Genomic DNA, 17,477 nt, shown 5'->3' on the forward strand with positions numbered 1-17,477 from the left:
GCCTGATGATATCAACCTCATGCAGGTGTGCTTTAGAGCTCAGGCAGGATGAGTAGGATTTAAGATGAATCACAAGGTGACTAGACTGGACTGGGCTGGGATGGGTTAGGAGCTCATGCCAAACATCTTAGAAATGGGCAGCCTCCACTCCTGGCAATAGCACGTTGCATGGGTCCCAGTAATTTTATTTTTGGAATGCCCAGAGGAGTACCGGTCAATTATGTTTTACCTGTTTTCCCACTCTTCTCTCCATATACAGATGCTCCTTGACTTACAGTGGGGTCATGTCCCAATAAACTCATCGTAAGTTGAAAATTCATTTAATATCCTTCACCTACCAAACACCACGGCTTAGCTTAACCTACCTTAAATGTGCTCACAAGACTAAATTAGCCTACAGTTGGACAAAATCATCTCATATAAAAGCCTATTTTACAATAGAGTATTGAATAGCTCAGGTAATATATTGCATATTGGATTGAAAATGAAAAAATCTGTTAAACGGGTACCTGAAGTATGGTCTCTATTAAATGTCATCACTTTTGCACCTTTGTAAAGCCAAAAGATGATAAGTAGGGGACCGTTTTTAGGTAGGGGACCGTCTATTCTTGAAGTATTCATAGCCAGGCAATGGCAACTTTGAGGAGTTAGAGAACAGTCATCGACATTTAAAAATGTTTATATTTTCCTTTAGCGCTCAGAGATGGAAAGGACATTAGATATTTAGTCCTATGTATTCCCTGTACAGAGGAGAGAACTGAGCAACAGAAAGGTGAAATGACAGTGCAAATGGCAGAGGGAATGCTACAACATATGTGTCACTGAATGGCAATGAGAATTCTTCTGTGCCAATCTTAAGTCAAAGCACAATAACTAGCATGATAAACACACCTTAGAGTAACATGAATCTCTAGACTGTAGATTATGCAAGGAGGGGGACTTTATCTGCATTATTCAGTGTTTAACTCCAGTTTCTACTAGAGTTAATGCCATATAATGGACGCTCAATAAATACATGTTGAAGGATTTTTCTTTCAATGAATATAAAGAGTTTATTCGGTGCGTATTTGGGTATACAACAACAAATATTAAACAACTTTTTTTTTTTTTACTTTTTGTGCACAGACAGAAAACGGCCTGTACACGCTATGTTCACTTTTGGAACACAGATTTTAACAAATATTAATGCACAAAATCTTACATATCATGCAACTCTATGCCAAGATTCCAACTTTCTTCCATGCAACAGATATGAAGATCTAAATGGAAACCTAGCTAAGTCTTAAACACTTTTCCAGTAGCAAGTATAATATATGTTGTTTAGGGAGAACCAGTCTTAACATTTCCTTGTACACAATATTCACGTGCCAAATACAATGACAGCAGGACTCATACATATACAGATAAGACATTTCTTATTGTAACAACACAAAAGACAATATCACAGTTCCACAGTTCTGTCTTTACACAAGAAGCCACAACAACAGTTTAACATGATACACAAATGGAATTAAGAGAAATCTACACTTGAGGATAATCATTTCTTTAAGTTATGTTTACTGACTGGGGTTGACAATACAATTCAATTTCTACGCACAAAGTACAGCACAAGAACTTGACCAGAATACTGTAAATCTAAAGAAAAAACTGGTAAAATCTCAAGAACACTGTAACCTTGAGCCTGAGATGCCAATTAAGATTCAACCCTGAATTTGGTTGATATGGGTGACACAGAGTCAATAGAACCATTGAATTCCAGAAATCAGTAAAGTTGCACTATACCAAGGAGTACATTTGAACCAAGCGTAGATAGAAAACATTAAGCCAAGAAAACAACACAGTTCACATAATTTTGTTTGCCCCTACAAAACATTTAAGCAGTTTATTTTGTTTTGTTTTGTTTTTATTTTATTTTTGGAGAATAATTGTGGTCTTTTAAATTTTCTTGTTTGGAGAGTAAATTTTGATCAGCATTAGTGCTGTGAAATATTTTTGGTTTGTCATTCCCAAAGTACAGGTGAGATCATGAGAAAATTTGGCAGTCCTTCTCCCAGATTTAGTTCATGAATAATGTTTGGCATTCTTTTTCACAAGCTCAGTCTAAATCATGGGGCTTAAGGATGGGTGGTAAGAAGGTCTAATAGCAGATAATTAGTGAACTCTGCTTATTTGTTGGTAACCGATCAATTTGAACTTTTGGGTGAAGGACTGCTACAACAATTCAACAGCACCTGGAGGTAAGGTTCTGTTACAGAGCCCTTGCTTTGCCCTCACTGGCTACGTTGATTCATTGTGGCTCATGGATTTGCCTCCATTCAGCATGCCAGAGACGCTTCTGCTCTTGGTTGGGGTCCCACTTCCAGATCGGGAGAACTCCGTGAGATCGTGCAGTGACGGCTCCTTGTACATGGCCACTGAAAAGCACATAAAAATGGTGGAAAAGGCCTTCAAAAATGGGTACACTTAGGTACTCTTGAAAATTGCTAAGAACAGATTTTAAGTATTCTTGTGACAAAAATGATAAGTATGTGAGATAGCACATGTTAATTAGCTTGATTCAGCCATTCCAAAATGTATGTATGTATATATATACATATATATATTTCAGAATAGCTTGTACATGACATATAAATACAATTTTTATTTGTCAATTGAAAAAACTAAAGTAGAAAAAAATTTTAAAATGGGCATAACATACTGGGTCCTCAACTCTTCTTCTAGTTATAACTAGACTTCTGTGCCTTAAGCCAAACCTGAAAAATGCTGCTTTCAAGGGTTCACTTGAAAGGGGACTGGATTAGATTAAGCAAAATTTAGTCTTGGTACTGTAGTGTGTAACGAATTTTAATGCCTAGCTTCTATCACTTATGATTATATACAAGAGGATTTAATGAAAAAATGCATTTAATAAAGCTCTTAGAAGTTTAAATATGATCTACAGCACACTGTGCAAGCCAAATATTAAAAATTAAATACATTTTAAAACACTGATTTCCATAATACTTTAAAATGAAACTTTCTATGTCTAAGTAGTAGAACAACTCTTGATACAATAAATGGTAAAAATTATCATTGCTGTGCTGTAAATAACAGTACTAGCTTATACTCGTGCAGCTAATAACACATTAGATACTGTTCTTTGCATACATTATCTCATTTGATCCATGTAAGAATCTTATGACATAAGTACCCTTAGCCATGTTTTAAAGACGACCTTGAGGCACACAGGTAAATAACCTGCTCAGGAAATCCAGTTAGTAACAAGTGAATCTGAGCTTCAGATCCAGGTAGCCTGGATCCAGAGAGTGGTATGAAACACAATGCTACACTAATCTGAACTAGTCTGTCTCAACTCTAAAATCCTATGCTCACCCCAGGATGGTAATGTCTTTGAGGTCTTCTTCTGCTTGGCTGCCATTTGTATGACTTTTCCCTACCAAGTCTCAGTACTTCTAATATCCCTACCCCCGATCTTCCACAGCTTACTCCCATCCCTAACCCTTGTTAATTTGCTATAAATCTGCTAATAATGACTAGAATATAAAATCATGACAGCAAATACTTGAAGTGATAGTGTTGGGCCCTTATAGAGGTCCTGAGGAGCTTTCTGCTAAGTGTTAAGTATACACATATTTAAACATATATGTTTCTGGCAGGGACCATTTTGGCATAATTTGAGGGTCTTGTCTGTCTTGAGTCAGCAATTTATCTATTTCTTCATAAGTAAGGTGTTATTATATGTAGACACACTATGAAAAAATTAAAATCAGGAGAGTAAATTTTTTTGAATATTAAAATATTTGTAAATTTCTGTATAGATTCCTTAAAGTCGAAGAACTATGTTATACTTTCACAAGCATAATAAGGGACTGATTTAAATTAGTATGCTTCGCACCATTAGTATGCTTCGCACCAAATTTACCTTTCAGTGGTTTGGGCAGAAAATGAGCTGCAGGCTTGTTCTTCTTCACATGGTTGCCTTTCATGATCTCTCCTTCTTTGTTCAGACCCAGATACCACCCTCGGCCTGACTGCTGCTGACGGTATATCATGGACGAATATGTCACATAATAATTTTCAAACACTGATTCTTTGAATTTGCACTCAGGTGTGAAATGTTCCTGTAAGAAAAGGTAAACAAACAAAAGTTCAATGGTTATAGGCATGAATTTCATATAGAATCATCCAGTCATCTGGCATTACCTTTCAGAAGTTAGGTCATATTTTGTTAAAGCTTATATGACTGGTGCTGTATGTTAAGTATAAACTATATACAACATTTCACATAATGCCTTACGAAAAAGCACTGTGCAAAAGTGCTACTAATCAATGATTAGCTCTCTTTGTAATAGGTAATGGGCACATTAGAACCAGCCACGTAAGTGTTATATATTGGACAAATGCAAGAGGCAAGGATTGAAAAGACAAGCAGAAAGCTATCACACAGAGCTTTGCTCCCTTTGGGATTAAATATGAGACAGTAAACATTCAGTCCTTGTACTTAATTTTCATGGATTCTTGAGTGATAATACACTATGGTTGACAACTATGGCTGTCAATTGCCCTAGGCTGAAACCTGTGCTATAATGCCTGCTACCTTTATTTGTAAAAAGATGCTACAAAAAGAGACTACCTTTTACTTTAAGGTAAACCAAATTGATGTCTTTTAGATCATCGGACCTTGATTTGAAAATAAAAAAAAAAAATCTCCCCTTACCACGTCTTTACTTCATAGTACATTTACAAGAAAAAATCAATATAGAAGCAAGGAATTTATAGTCATTCTACAAGCATCCATGAGAAAGCAGCAGACCAGGGGCCTTTGAACCCTGCAATGTGGCTTTCTGCCATGTACTTGGCCATGTATATTTTTGGACGGGGCCATTCAAAGGAAGTGCTCCTGACCCAACAAACTATTTCAGGCGGGGATACAACCATTTCTTTTAAATGTATGCATCTGTGTATTTGCAACAGCCATGAAAAATGACCATTTCTAAGCCAAATAAAGTGAACAGTAGATTTTAATGTATAAGTAACCCATAGAGCAGCAAAGTAGCAAAAGGAAGAGAAGGTGGGCCATGCTAACTGAACTACATGTGATAGAGACACCAATGAGGCTATCAGATTTTTGCTAATTTGCTGAGATATTATCAGGAATAATTTTTAATAATATTACCAAATTTTTTTTAAACTTATAAAAATGCTACAAATTTTCTTGGATACCAGTCCTTTTTAAACAAGGTCTTCATGGTCCTATCTTCCTTCATTTTTGCAATTGAATATTGTTCTAAGGAATGCACACTAGCTAAGCAATACATTTGAAGGACCCTCAGAGTCACTCCAGCAAAAAGGGACACGTTCCTCATGTAAGGCAGCTTTTCTCTTAAAGTTAAGCAATCAAGCAATTTTCTTATTTCTCTGGGAGTCCACAAACATTTTCGTCCAGTAATCTAACTGATTTCTCCCATTTGGCCTTCAGAATGCCCAAATTGGAGTACCTTTTGGAGTTATTTCAGCCTAGGGACACACTTGAAAGATCCTCAAAAGACTCTCACAAATTCAACCTACTCAAGAAGAAATGTACTTCTAAGGCAACTGTCACATGTTGGGAACCAAAGTGTACTATTTATGGGCTGTGAAAACTCCTCTTTGTAGGATTTCTCAACATAGGGAAAGCCAAGAAAGTACAAAGAAATTTGACTAAAAATCTCCACATTTCCTCTAGTGATGAAGGCAACTGCCTAGAACGTTTCTGAAATTTCTTGGAAATTAAATACCATTCGGGGAGGAGATCATTTATCTTCGGAGAATGAATTTTCTTTTCATAAAGGGTCAGAAATTCGATGAATAAAACATATGATAGAAGGAATTAGTTCTAATGTGTTATAGCAGAGTAGGATGACTATAGTAAATAACAATATGTTTTTCAAAATAGCTAAAAGAGAGGACTTCAAATGTACCCAACACATATAAATGATTAATATTCAGATGATGGAGACCCCAAATACCCTGACTAGACCATTATAAGTCTATGCACATAACACAATTGAATGTGTACCCCATAAATATGTACAAATGTATCAAAAAATAAAAAGAATAAAAATGAAGGAGATGTTGTATGGGAACAGCAAAAGCTAGACTTAAATCTGACTGGGGGTCTGGGGATTGATTTACAGAGAGGGCAATATTTTAGCTGAGCCTTTCGATATCAAAAAAAGGGAAGAATAATATTTGAAGCATAGAGTCACAGTTCCTCTAACCTCTACTTCTCCTATGTTCCTTGTCTCAGTGATTGACGTCCATCATCCTGACAGTTGTTCACACTTAAAACTTTGGAAGACTTTCAAGTTCAATCACAGGTTTTCTAGTCCATGATCCATGACCTTTCCCTTCCATTCCCATTATTACTTCTCTGGTTGTGACCTTATTACCTCTTTACTGGACTGCTATAATAACTTCTTACCTTGTCTCTACTCTTCTATTGGCAGGTTTGCCTTCCTAAAGCCAAGTTCCCTTCCTTAGGAACTCTTGATGATTTCACCTTGCCTATAGCAAAAACAGCAAACCACTTGATGTGGCAGTTAAAAATTCTCCGTAATTCAGTTACTTCCATGTCCTCCAGGGCTATCCTTTACCACAGAATCATATGTACCTTTGTGCCTTCACAAATTCTACTCACTTCCTTGTTTCAGAATGTCATTTGTCTATTTCTCTACCTATTGGCTTTCGTCTTATTCATCCCTCAAGGATTAGATCAAATATAACTGTTTGTGAAATCATGTATAATCTCTCCCAATCAGAACTGATTATGAGCCCATAAACTCTATCTACATCTCTAGCTGGCCCTGTGATGCATATGTGTGCAAGATTAGCTCCAGATGGCCAGGAACTTGTCTTAATTTGTTTACCAATCTACCCCCCCAACTTGAAAATGAAAATGACTGGTCATATTGCCTACCACATGGCAGACCGTGCAATTATTGTTTATACAATTTGAATTTCTGAGATTCAGATTTAAATATTGTAAATTCCATGACACAGAAGTATCAACTATAAAAATTCTATATGTAAAAGGAGGCTGTCATTGCATGGGCAGATCCTGCAAACGTGCTTTGAATATTGAACAGATGTTAAGAATAACATGGCACCTACAACATAAGGAGGAAAACTTGGCAATTGTTACAACTTATGGGAAAATAGCAAGGAAGGACTCAATGAACTGAATGCTCTGTCATATCCTGGCAATTTCTTAGTCATCACCACTAAATTTGGACTCAAAAGCTCAGTAGAGAGGGAGAAAAATGAGGCCAAAAAAAGAATGTTGAAGCAACCAGAGGAGTGTTCTGTTCTCTGTGTGTGACACTGTCATTTTATCCAGCATTGGAATGAGTAGGCAGAAGAGACTTGATTTTAATCAAACTTGGAAAAATGTGCACATTCTACCTAACGTGAAGGTCAACCAAAAGGGGCAGAGGTCCACCTGAATCTCCCTATGTCTCAGCAGTGATTCATATAAATAATAGAAATTGGATTTGGCCCAATCTAGGAAGGTCCTAGTCAGAGAGGAGCAGGTAGACACATGCCAAGAAATCAACCTGCTTTGATTGATCTGGAGATGCTCACTAGTGCGGGGGAAGAAGGTGCCACAGTGGTCTCGACAAATTGGAGGCACTTAATGAAGGCATCAATCGTTGTTGTCTGGACTTCATGGGTGGTAGATAAATATTTGCTATTATAATGAGTGAACGAAGGAGTTAAAAAGATGTTATGTATACTCTGCATAGTCACTACGAAATTACTTGGCCTGAGCGCAAAAGGAAAGGTGTTTTATATCTTATAACCTTTTTATCCATTGATTTCTCTTAAAAGTTATTTACCTGTCTTGCATATCTATGTTTTTTTCAGAGAAATAATAACTTTTAGTTCATGAAATAATAATTCTATCTTTCCTATTCCTCTTAAAGTTCAAGGCTTGCTTCTTCTTAGTGAATACCAAACGTTTTATCTAAACAACCCATACCAATTAGTTACAATGATAATATTTTTTTGTGAGGAATAGGGAACATACATTTAGAGAACTAGTGCATCCAGGAGCAAAATCTAACAACTCTCTTTTTACCAATTTCCTCACACAATTAAGTGGGAAATAATTCTTTGGAGGCTAAATATCACTAACGAAAAGAAAACATTAGAAACCCTAAACATCTCAATAGACCTATACTGGGGAATACTTGTAGCCACAGATGTTAATGTTTGGCTGCCCTTATCAGGGCCTATTAGACCTCCACATAGACTTTTGAAAGGCAACCAAAGAAGGCATTAGCGCAACACATAATGTCGAATATACTCAAAAAAACCCCAAGATCCAGTGTTGTGCCAGAAAACATCTTTGCCCCATAACGAAAGGCTTGGGACCAGTGTATACTACTATTCTCTGTTAAAGTCAGAAAAAGCAATATGTGGTCTGTGTTGCAACTAGTACCAAGGGCAAAATATGGGCAGAGTGCAGCACTTCCAGCCTCCTGGAGCTAGGGGCAAGTCAGAAGGAATATGGGCTGTGATGATGGCTTCCCTGGAGGGAGCCAACTAAGGGTCATGCCAGGCAATAGATGATGTGTAGTTACAACCTCAGTTGTCATAACAAAAAAAGATGAGTGCTAAATTATATTTGCTTATCATTTTTGTCAGTGACATAAACACATACTGACATAAAGGATTTCGGTATGTTGTTTAAATCGATGTCTTAAAACATATCTCCAAAGCCTTCCTGATTAAACTGAGTTATGTGGCAAATGTAGCCTCTTATAATGGGTTTTTCATGTTTTCTTCCCTGCTCTTGTATTTTCTTTTTTAATTTTTTTTGACTTCAGAATATTATGGGGTGTACAAATATTTTGGTTACATCAATTGCTTTGGTAAAGTTTAAGTCAAAGTTGTAAGTTTGCCCCTCCCTGATAGTGTGCATTGTACCTGGTAGGTTTTAGGTGTGAAGATGCTCCTCCCCTCCTGCCTCCTCCCACCTGTTTGCTTTGTGTTGAATTTTACTACCAAATGTGCACATGGGTGTTAATCAATTACTTCCAGTTTAATAATGAGTACATGTGGTGTTTCTTTTTCCATTCTTTTGAAACTTCATCTAGAAGAATGCTCTCCAGTTCCACCCAGGTTGTCGCAAATGGCATCAGTTCACCATTTTTTATGGCTGTCTAGTACTCTATGGTATATGTATACCACATTTTCTTAATCTGCTCATGTGCTAATAAGAGCTTGGGTGGCTTCCACATCTTTGAGATTGTGAGTTGTGCTGCAATAAACATTCAAGTGCAGGTGTCTTTTTGATAAAATGGCTTTTTTCCCTTCAGGTAAATACCCAGTGGTGGGATTACTGGATCAAACAAGAGGTCTACTTTTAGTTCTTTGAAATAGCTCCATACTGCTTTCCATAGAGGTTGTACTAGTTTGCAATCCCACAACAGTGTATGAGTGTTCCCTTCTCTCCATCCATGCCACCATATGTTGTTTTGGAATTTTTTTTGATAAAAGCCATTGTAACTAAAGTTAGGTGACACCTCAGTGTGGTTTTTTTTTTTGCAGATTTTGGCCAGGGCTGGGTTTGAACTCACCACCTCTGGCATATGGGGCTGGCGCCCTACTCCTTTGAGCCACAGGCACCGCCCTCTCACTGTGGTTTTGATTTGCACTTCCCTGATGATTTGAGATGTTGAGCAATATTTCATACCTTTATTGGCCATTTGTTTGCCTTCTTTTGAAAAGTTTCTGTTCATGTCTTTTGCCCATTTTATATGGGATTGATTTTTTTCTTCTTGCTGATTTGCTTGAGTTCTTTATAGATGCTGGTCATTAGCCCTCTATCAGATGTATAGTCTGAAAGTATTTTCCCATCCTATAGGTTGTGTATTTACTCTGTTATTGTTTCTTTGGCTGTGAGGAAGCTTTTTTTTTTTTAATTAAGTCATATATACATAGATCGTGAATACATTTATGCCTTTGTTGGATTCAATTGTTTGATTATTTGTACAAACTGGAATGCTTACATCCTACTAATTAACATAGCTTTCACCTCACTTACTTAATCACAGCGTTAAGACATTTGTGTTCAATACTTGATAGATTTGACTTGTGCTCTTGCAATATGCTCCACAGGTGTGGTCCCACCATTAACCCTCCCTCTATCGAACCACCCCCCCACCCATCTCCCTCCCCTTCCCTCCTTCTTCCTGGGCTACAGTTGTGATTCATCTCTCATATAAAGTGTGAGTGATTATAAATTGGTTTTATAGTAGTACTGAGAACATTGGATTTTTTTTTCCATTCCTGGGATACTTCACTAAGAAGAATATTTTCCAGCTCCATCTATGTAAACATAAAAGAGGTAAAGTCTCCATCTTTTTTTTAATGCTGCATAGTATTCCATGGTATACATATCCCAAAATTTATTAATCCATTCCTGGGTCAATGGACACTTGGGCTTCTTCTAAGACTTGGCAATTATGAATTGAGCTGCAATGAACAATCTGGTGCAAATATCTTTGTTTCCAAGTGATTTTTGGTCTTTTGGACGAATAGCCAAGACATTACTCAGAAATAAAAACAAATCAGGAAGTATCATGCTAGTAGACTTCAGACTATACTATAAATCTATAGTGATCAAAACAGCATGGTACTGGTACAAAAATAGAGAGGTAGATGTATGGAACAGAATTGAAAACCAAGAGATAAACCCAGACACTTATTGTCATTTGGTCTTTGAGAAGCCTATCAAAAATATAAATTGGGGGAAAGATTCCCTATTTAACAAATGGTGCTGGGTAAATTGCCTGGCGACTTGTAGAGGAAGCTTTTTAATTTATTCATGTACTTGGGCAGCTCCTGTGGCTCAAGGAGTAGGGCACCAGCCCCATATGCTGTGGGTGGTGGGTTCAAGTCCAGCCCTGGCCAAAACTGCAAAAAAAAAAAAATTATTCATGTACCATTTGTTTATTTTTGTTGTTGCTGTGACTGCCTTTGGGGTCTTCTTCATATATTATTTGCTTAGGTTGATATCAGCAAGAGTTTTTCCAACATCTTTTTCTAGAATTCTTACAGTTCCATGCCTTAGATTTAAATCTGTTATCCTCTATTAATTAATTTTTATAAGGGGTAAGAGGTATGGATCCTGTTTTAATGTACATGGTGGCTATCCAATTTTCCCAACACCATTTATTGAATAGAGAGGCATTCTTTCCCCGGCATATATTACTTTCTGCCTTGTCAAAGAATAAATGACAATATGAGGATGGTTTCATATCTGGGTTTTCTGTTCTGATCCACTGGTCTATGTCTCTGTTCTTGTGCCATTATCATTCTGCTTTGGTTGCTATAGCCTTGTAGTATAGAATAAAGTCTGCTAAAGTGATGCCTCCCAATTTGTCCTTTTTGTTTAAGGTTGCTTTGACTATTTGGGCTCTTTTCTAGTTCCATGCAAAGCATAGAATTATTTTTTCTAGAGCTCTGAAAAATGACATTGGTATTTTAATGGGGACTGCATTGAGTATGTAGGTCACTTTAGGTAGTATAGACGTTTTAAAAATATTGATTCTGCTGATCCATGAGCACGATATATTTTCCATTTGGGTGGCCATGTTTCATTTGAGTCTGTTTTTCAGCAGGATGAGAAAGTTTGAGGATAACCATATAGATTTTATATGTTTCCTTTTAACACATTTCTCTCAAAAGACATATTTTTTAAATGAGATACACTGATTCTCTTCGATTTAGAGAGAGTAACAGGGTCTAATGAAGTTGTCCATACATAAAATGGCAACGACACATCCCAAGTGATCATGGTATTATACTTTAAGCATAACCTTCCACATGTGTGGATGTTGTGCCAAGTGTATGCATCTTGATATAGATTAATGTTTCTCAACATATTTTGTTTTATCCACATGTAATATGTTTTAAAGCAGCCACCATAGAACACAGAAACAAAAATGCTTGTAGATATATGAGTGGGCATTTAAATAAATGTTTGATGATGAACCTAGAAACACATGGTTTCTTCTTTTCAGTAGGTTCTATACACATATTATAACTAACCTACTTCTTTATATGCTCCCACGTCTCTCTTTTCCCCTCATCTCTTCCAGCCATATTTCCATAGCCTAATCATCCAATTAATTTAACAATTACTGCCAATAGCAAGGGTCACTCATCTAATTCTGAGCTGTGTTCTGATGATAATTAATTTTCTAGATTTAACATTAGCAGGTTATTTAAGCAGGTCTGACTTGTGTGTGTCCATTATTCCCCAGTCTAATGAAAATGACACACAGATTAAAATTAGATTTTCAAGTGTGTTAAAAAATTCTAAGAATAGAATTTTAAAACATAAATCATACCCATGGGGGTGACAATGTAACTACCTATAGTCTCCATATAGGCCTCCCCTCCATCGATGATTCCAAAATCCAGGGCTAATTGTTATATTCAGGGCTTTGATGTTCTCTCTCAGGGTATATTTGATGTGAATGAACTTCATTATTACTGAGATCAAAGCCTAAAAAAGGAGAAGTTGTGGGAGAGGGAATTGATACCTAGTGCACTGCAGCTAAGCAAAATTATTAATTCATGATAAATAGAGTATATTTTGTTCACTCAAATATCCACTGGACCATGAGATACGTGAGGGCAACTCTTAATATAAGGTCTGGTTATAGTAAATTATACATATTTGATAAAATAAATAAATGAAAAAAAAGGAATATCGTATGAAGAGACCATGGAAGCTCCCTTGTACAAATCCAAAAAAAAAACAAAAACAAAAACAAAGTTGAATGTGGCCCTACATTTTTCAAATGAATAAATGAATAAAGGGTTGTTTTAAAGTAGAGAGAGACAGGCCAGCATTTGCCTGTGACAACAGAAAAAAAGTAAGCTTATTAAAAGGAGAAAAGTAGCCTACAGAAAAATTTAATTTAAGAGTCTGGAAAGGAAGGAAGGGGAGGAGAAGGAGGAAGAAAAGAGAGTAAAAAAGCGATGCTTACGTTGTAAGAATAAAGAGATCCCTGACAGACATGAAACTTACACTCTTGGTCTCTGGGTCTACAAACAGTTCAACATTTCAATTAAATTCTATAAGCTGCGTTTTTGTAAGATGATGAAAAATAATCTACCAGTTCTGCTGACCATATGGGGTTGTTGAATCATACAACCTGAGATGATGTATGTGAAAGAAGGTCTGCATTGTACAGCTCCATAAACATGAAATATGGGGATTACTTCTGATAATACAGGCCCAGGAAACCAGGGCCAAGTATATAAATTCACTTTTCTTCTCAAGGTTCTTTTTCACTATGGAATGAGTTTACAAAGAAAGGGCCTGCCTGTATGTGTTTTATTAACATGGAAGAATATAAATTCTGCCAAAAATTAGGACTTCACGTGAATTATACTCGGGATTTAGTGCTCTCCCCCAAGCTTGGCTCCCAGAAAACTATTTTGCCTCCTTCCATTTTTTTCTTTTGTTTGTTTTTGTCTGCAGTAGGCTGAAATGACTGCAGTGCTTCAAGCCATAGTACTAAAGAAATTTTTAGGTGCTCAAAAATGGCTTCATGAAATACCATACCATAAAATGACTTAAAAATACACATGCTAATAAGTAATCATTTGTAAAGAAATACAGTTATAATTAAGAACATGCACATGGTACTATTTTCCCTGATGTAGTTGGTTGCATTTCTATATTCTAAGATATTTCATAGACATTTTAATTTACCTTATGCTGATCCCACAAAATACGCCAGCACAGCATTGTTTTTTCTCCTTAGTGCTTTACAAACAAAAATGAGAAAAATATTAAGGGGCCTGTCAACTAATGGCCTGTTGAGAACAGAATTAGGACTCAGATAGGACCATATTTTAGCTTAGGAGTTTATTAGTCCTCTCTACTGAATTGTTCTGGATTTTCATATCTTTTTCTAAAGCAGTGCCATGCAGGCTGTCAAATTTTACAAAGCAATTTGTTTTATAAAACAAACTAAAATAAGCCAGAAATAAAAGAATGAGACCAAACAAAAACAGTGTATCCCTTAGAGAAGCTAATAGGGGTTATTTTTGTCACGATATAAAAAAAACGACAGGATTCAAAGGCCTCGCTCTGCTTCAAGCCTGGTCAGCAAATACACTTTGAAATGAAGTAACATGTTGAGATCTGTGACAAAGAAGGAGGGACCACCTGTCCTCAAGACTGTGTTATTGGCCCAAGATAGTGTTAGTATGACCCTATCTTCCAGAAGAATACAGATTGTTTAAGCAATATAATTTCGTGGCATAAGATACACTTCAGTTTATACAAAATATGTTTCAGAGAGACTATGTGAACATGAAATTATATTTTAATTTTTTTATTTTGGGTTAATATAAGGGTACATATGGATTGGGTTACATTATTTGTGTTTGTATGGTAAAGTTCGAGTTGTAGTTGAGTCCTTCTTCCCTTATATTGTACCCATTAGGTTAGGTGGGAGCTTACTAAGCCACTTTCCCCCTCCCCACTCTTAAATTTAATTGTTTTTCTCTCCTGTGGGTTTGTAGTTGTTCATCTACTAGTTTTGAATTAGTGTTGATTACACGGGATGCTTGCTTTTCTATTCTTGATATACTTTTTTTTTTTCTTTTTTGTAGAGACAGAGTCTCACTGTACCGCCCTCGGGCAGAGTGCCGGGGCATCACACGGCTCACAGCAACCTCTAACTCTTGGGCTTACGCGATTCTCTTGCCTCAGCCTCCCGAGCAGCTGGGACTACAGGCGCCCGCCACAACGCCCGGCTATTTTATTTTTGTTGCAGTTTGGCTGGGGCTGGGTTTGAACCCGCCACCCTCGGCATATGGGGCCGGCGCCCTACTCACTGAGCCACAGGCGCCGCCCTCTTGATATACTTTTACTTTAACTCTTATGAGACCTCTCTATTATCAGAAATCTGCAGGATAAGCATTTTTTTTTCAAGTGAAGAATACTTCTCTAAGGTGAATAATCCCCTAAAAATTTTGTTTTTATCTATTATGTTTGTTAATTCTGTATACTGGCTTTTGTAAATGACAGAGCTGACCTATGTATTTTAAAAGGTGAATCAATTATCAGATATGGTTTCTAAAAAACAAACCTTCCTGTCTTGTAGCTGGTCATTGGAATTAACTTGTGCCCATTGGATATATATTCTGTTACTATGAAGCATTCTAATTTGTGACAGAGATGTACTCTTTTCTGCAACAACTTCAGAGTGGGAGCTAAGTCCTTCTGTAAGAAAATGAGAAAATGAGTTCTTAAGTACTTGTCCTCAGAAGGAGAACAAGCTTAGTAGGTTGAATCTTTTTAAGTAGCTGTTATAAGCATCTGAATAAAAATTCTAAGCCCAGGAACTCTGAAAAATTTTTCCAGAGATCCAATCAAGTGATGTGCAAAGGAGAAAGATCCTTTCCTCCTAGATCAATTGAAAAGTTCTGGCAAGGCATATTAAAAATAAAACCATACCAATGGATCCATAGGATGTTCCAGTACTTCAGGAAAGTTTGAGGATTATAACTTGTGCTGGATGGCAGTTGTATTAAATTTGGTAGGGTCTCTCTCCAAGGAAGAAGGAAGACTCACTTACAATAAGCAGGAGTCTGCTTCTTCATAGACTATGCTCATCTTTTCTCTTGCACAGGTAGGAAAACAATGCAAGGTAACAGTGACAGCTCAAATATAAGCATATAATGCATGCTTTCTAGTGCAAAACAGAAAACCTGGTGTCACTGGGCGAGGTGCAAAGGGCTCATCTATAAACCAAGGATGAGAATGATGCTGCAGAGGGCTAATCCGGCTGCTGTGTCACACTGCATCTGTAAATGACTTCTTAGGACCAGAAGTAGTAGAGAGTGGAATCCTTCTACGAAGAGAGTATATTTCTACTCCCATCTATCCCTTGAAAGGAGCTAAATGAGAGAATGCTAGCAGGAGTCAATTGCTACAAATCTGAATGGAGGAAGTCAATTCATTAATGTAAGACCTAAATTAAAAAATGCATTCTAACCTAATATTTACTGAGAGCCTACTGTGCGCCAGGCAATGTGGCAGTCTCCTTTGCATATATAATGATCTGCCTTAATCCTGACAGCACCACTCTGTAATATTTGGCCCAGGAGTGGAATTGCCCCCACCTCACAGGTGAGAAAACCCCAGGAAAGGTGCCCTAATAAATCGTATCTTCATAAACTCAATTGTAAGTGCACCTTTTCACCTGGAGAGTAGTCATGGTGTAGACAATAGCTGCAACGTCAGTTCCCTTTTAAACATGCAGTTCCAACATTTGCTGAAGGCTCAACCCTCCCTTTTTGGGTGCCTTGCCTCTTAGAAGAGTTCCCTTCAAATCTCCCTCTTCCAATTCCCAGTTTTCTGACTTTAGGCAATTGGCATGTGCTCTGATCCTGTCTCTCAAGATGGGAACAGCATCATGTGCCTCATAGGGAGAATTGCACAAGGCATGGAAAGCAGTTAGCATAGGCCAATGCTCAATGACTACCAGATTCCTTCCCCTGCCTAAACTTTCAGTTTGTGTGATAAACAAGAAAATGTAATACCAACCCTACCCCACCCCAATTTGAAACTGGTATGAAAACTAGTGATTGTCAATGAAGACAAATGAAGAAGAGAAGCACCTCTCCATATTTGTGAGTGGCCAACATTATACATCAATTGTATTCATTAGTGATTACTTTTCAAGAATAACAATACTGAAGCTTTTGATTTAGGGCTTAATATGTCCTAAGATTCTAAATCTAGAATTACTGTAATGTGTATTGGTGAGCTCACATGATATTAAAAGGATTTGTGAACTAATATAGTATTAATGGGCCAGATGACATTTACACGTCTCATTTTAATTACTATGCCACAAAAAGTACAACATTATTATCTCACTTCTTTTGTTCCAAACCACTGTTTTGCTAGTTCTACTTTCAGAACATAAGGTAATAATAACAATAATAATGAAAAATCAAATAGTACCTTATGTTTTAGTAGTGTCTACTCTTAAAGTTTTCTACAACTGCTTGAATAGTTATGGCATTCAAGTGACAAGTTAGGGACAGTTTAATAATGATGATAACAAAGGTAATGATTATAATGGATTGGGTGGAGTTTTTTTTTTTAATTCTCATAAAAGCTTTTCTTCTTTCTTTCCATTTTTTTTAATAGAGCCAAAGAAATGCTAATATGCTGGAATCTGGCATTAACAGTTTCTGCTAGAGAACAAGCCCAGAGCAGGGAAGCAGCTCCTTCTAGAGGAATCTGGAATTTAAGGTAGTTGGTGTTGACATTTAAGAGGCCCTTATTTTAAGGCAACCTGATCTCTAAGACGCTTCCAGGGCTGTGAGATGCTGAAGTTCCAGAAGTTCTAACTGACCTTGAGCTCCAGAAGGAAGGAAGAGGTTTTAAT

General features: G+C 37.0%; 1 protein-coding gene across 6 annotated transcripts in view; it reads right to left on the reverse strand.

The window, feature by feature from the left end:
* Nucleotides 1-1,036: 1,036 nt before the first annotated feature.
* FGF13 (fibroblast growth factor 13) overlaps nucleotides 1,037-17,477 on the reverse strand; it is a 743,931-nt gene continuing 727,490 nt past the window's right edge. For all 6 annotated transcript variants that reach the window (XM_053580098.1, XM_053580097.1, XM_053580099.1 and 3 more), the window contains 2 exons: nucleotides 3,923-4,121; nucleotides 1,037-2,414 (listed from right to left, as the gene is read on the reverse strand). In XM_053580098.1, the coding sequence (XP_053436073.1) occupies nucleotides 2,278-2,414; nucleotides 3,923-4,121 (336 nt within the window). In that variant the 3' untranslated portion in view covers nucleotides 1,037-2,277. The remainder of the gene's footprint in view (nucleotides 2,415-3,922; nucleotides 4,122-17,477) is intronic.

The sequence above is a fragment of the Nycticebus coucang genome, chromosome X (genome assembly GCF_027406575.1).
Source record: "Nycticebus coucang isolate mNycCou1 chromosome X, mNycCou1.pri, whole genome shotgun sequence".
NCBI lineage: Eukaryota > Metazoa > Chordata > Mammalia > Primates > Lorisidae > Nycticebus > Nycticebus coucang.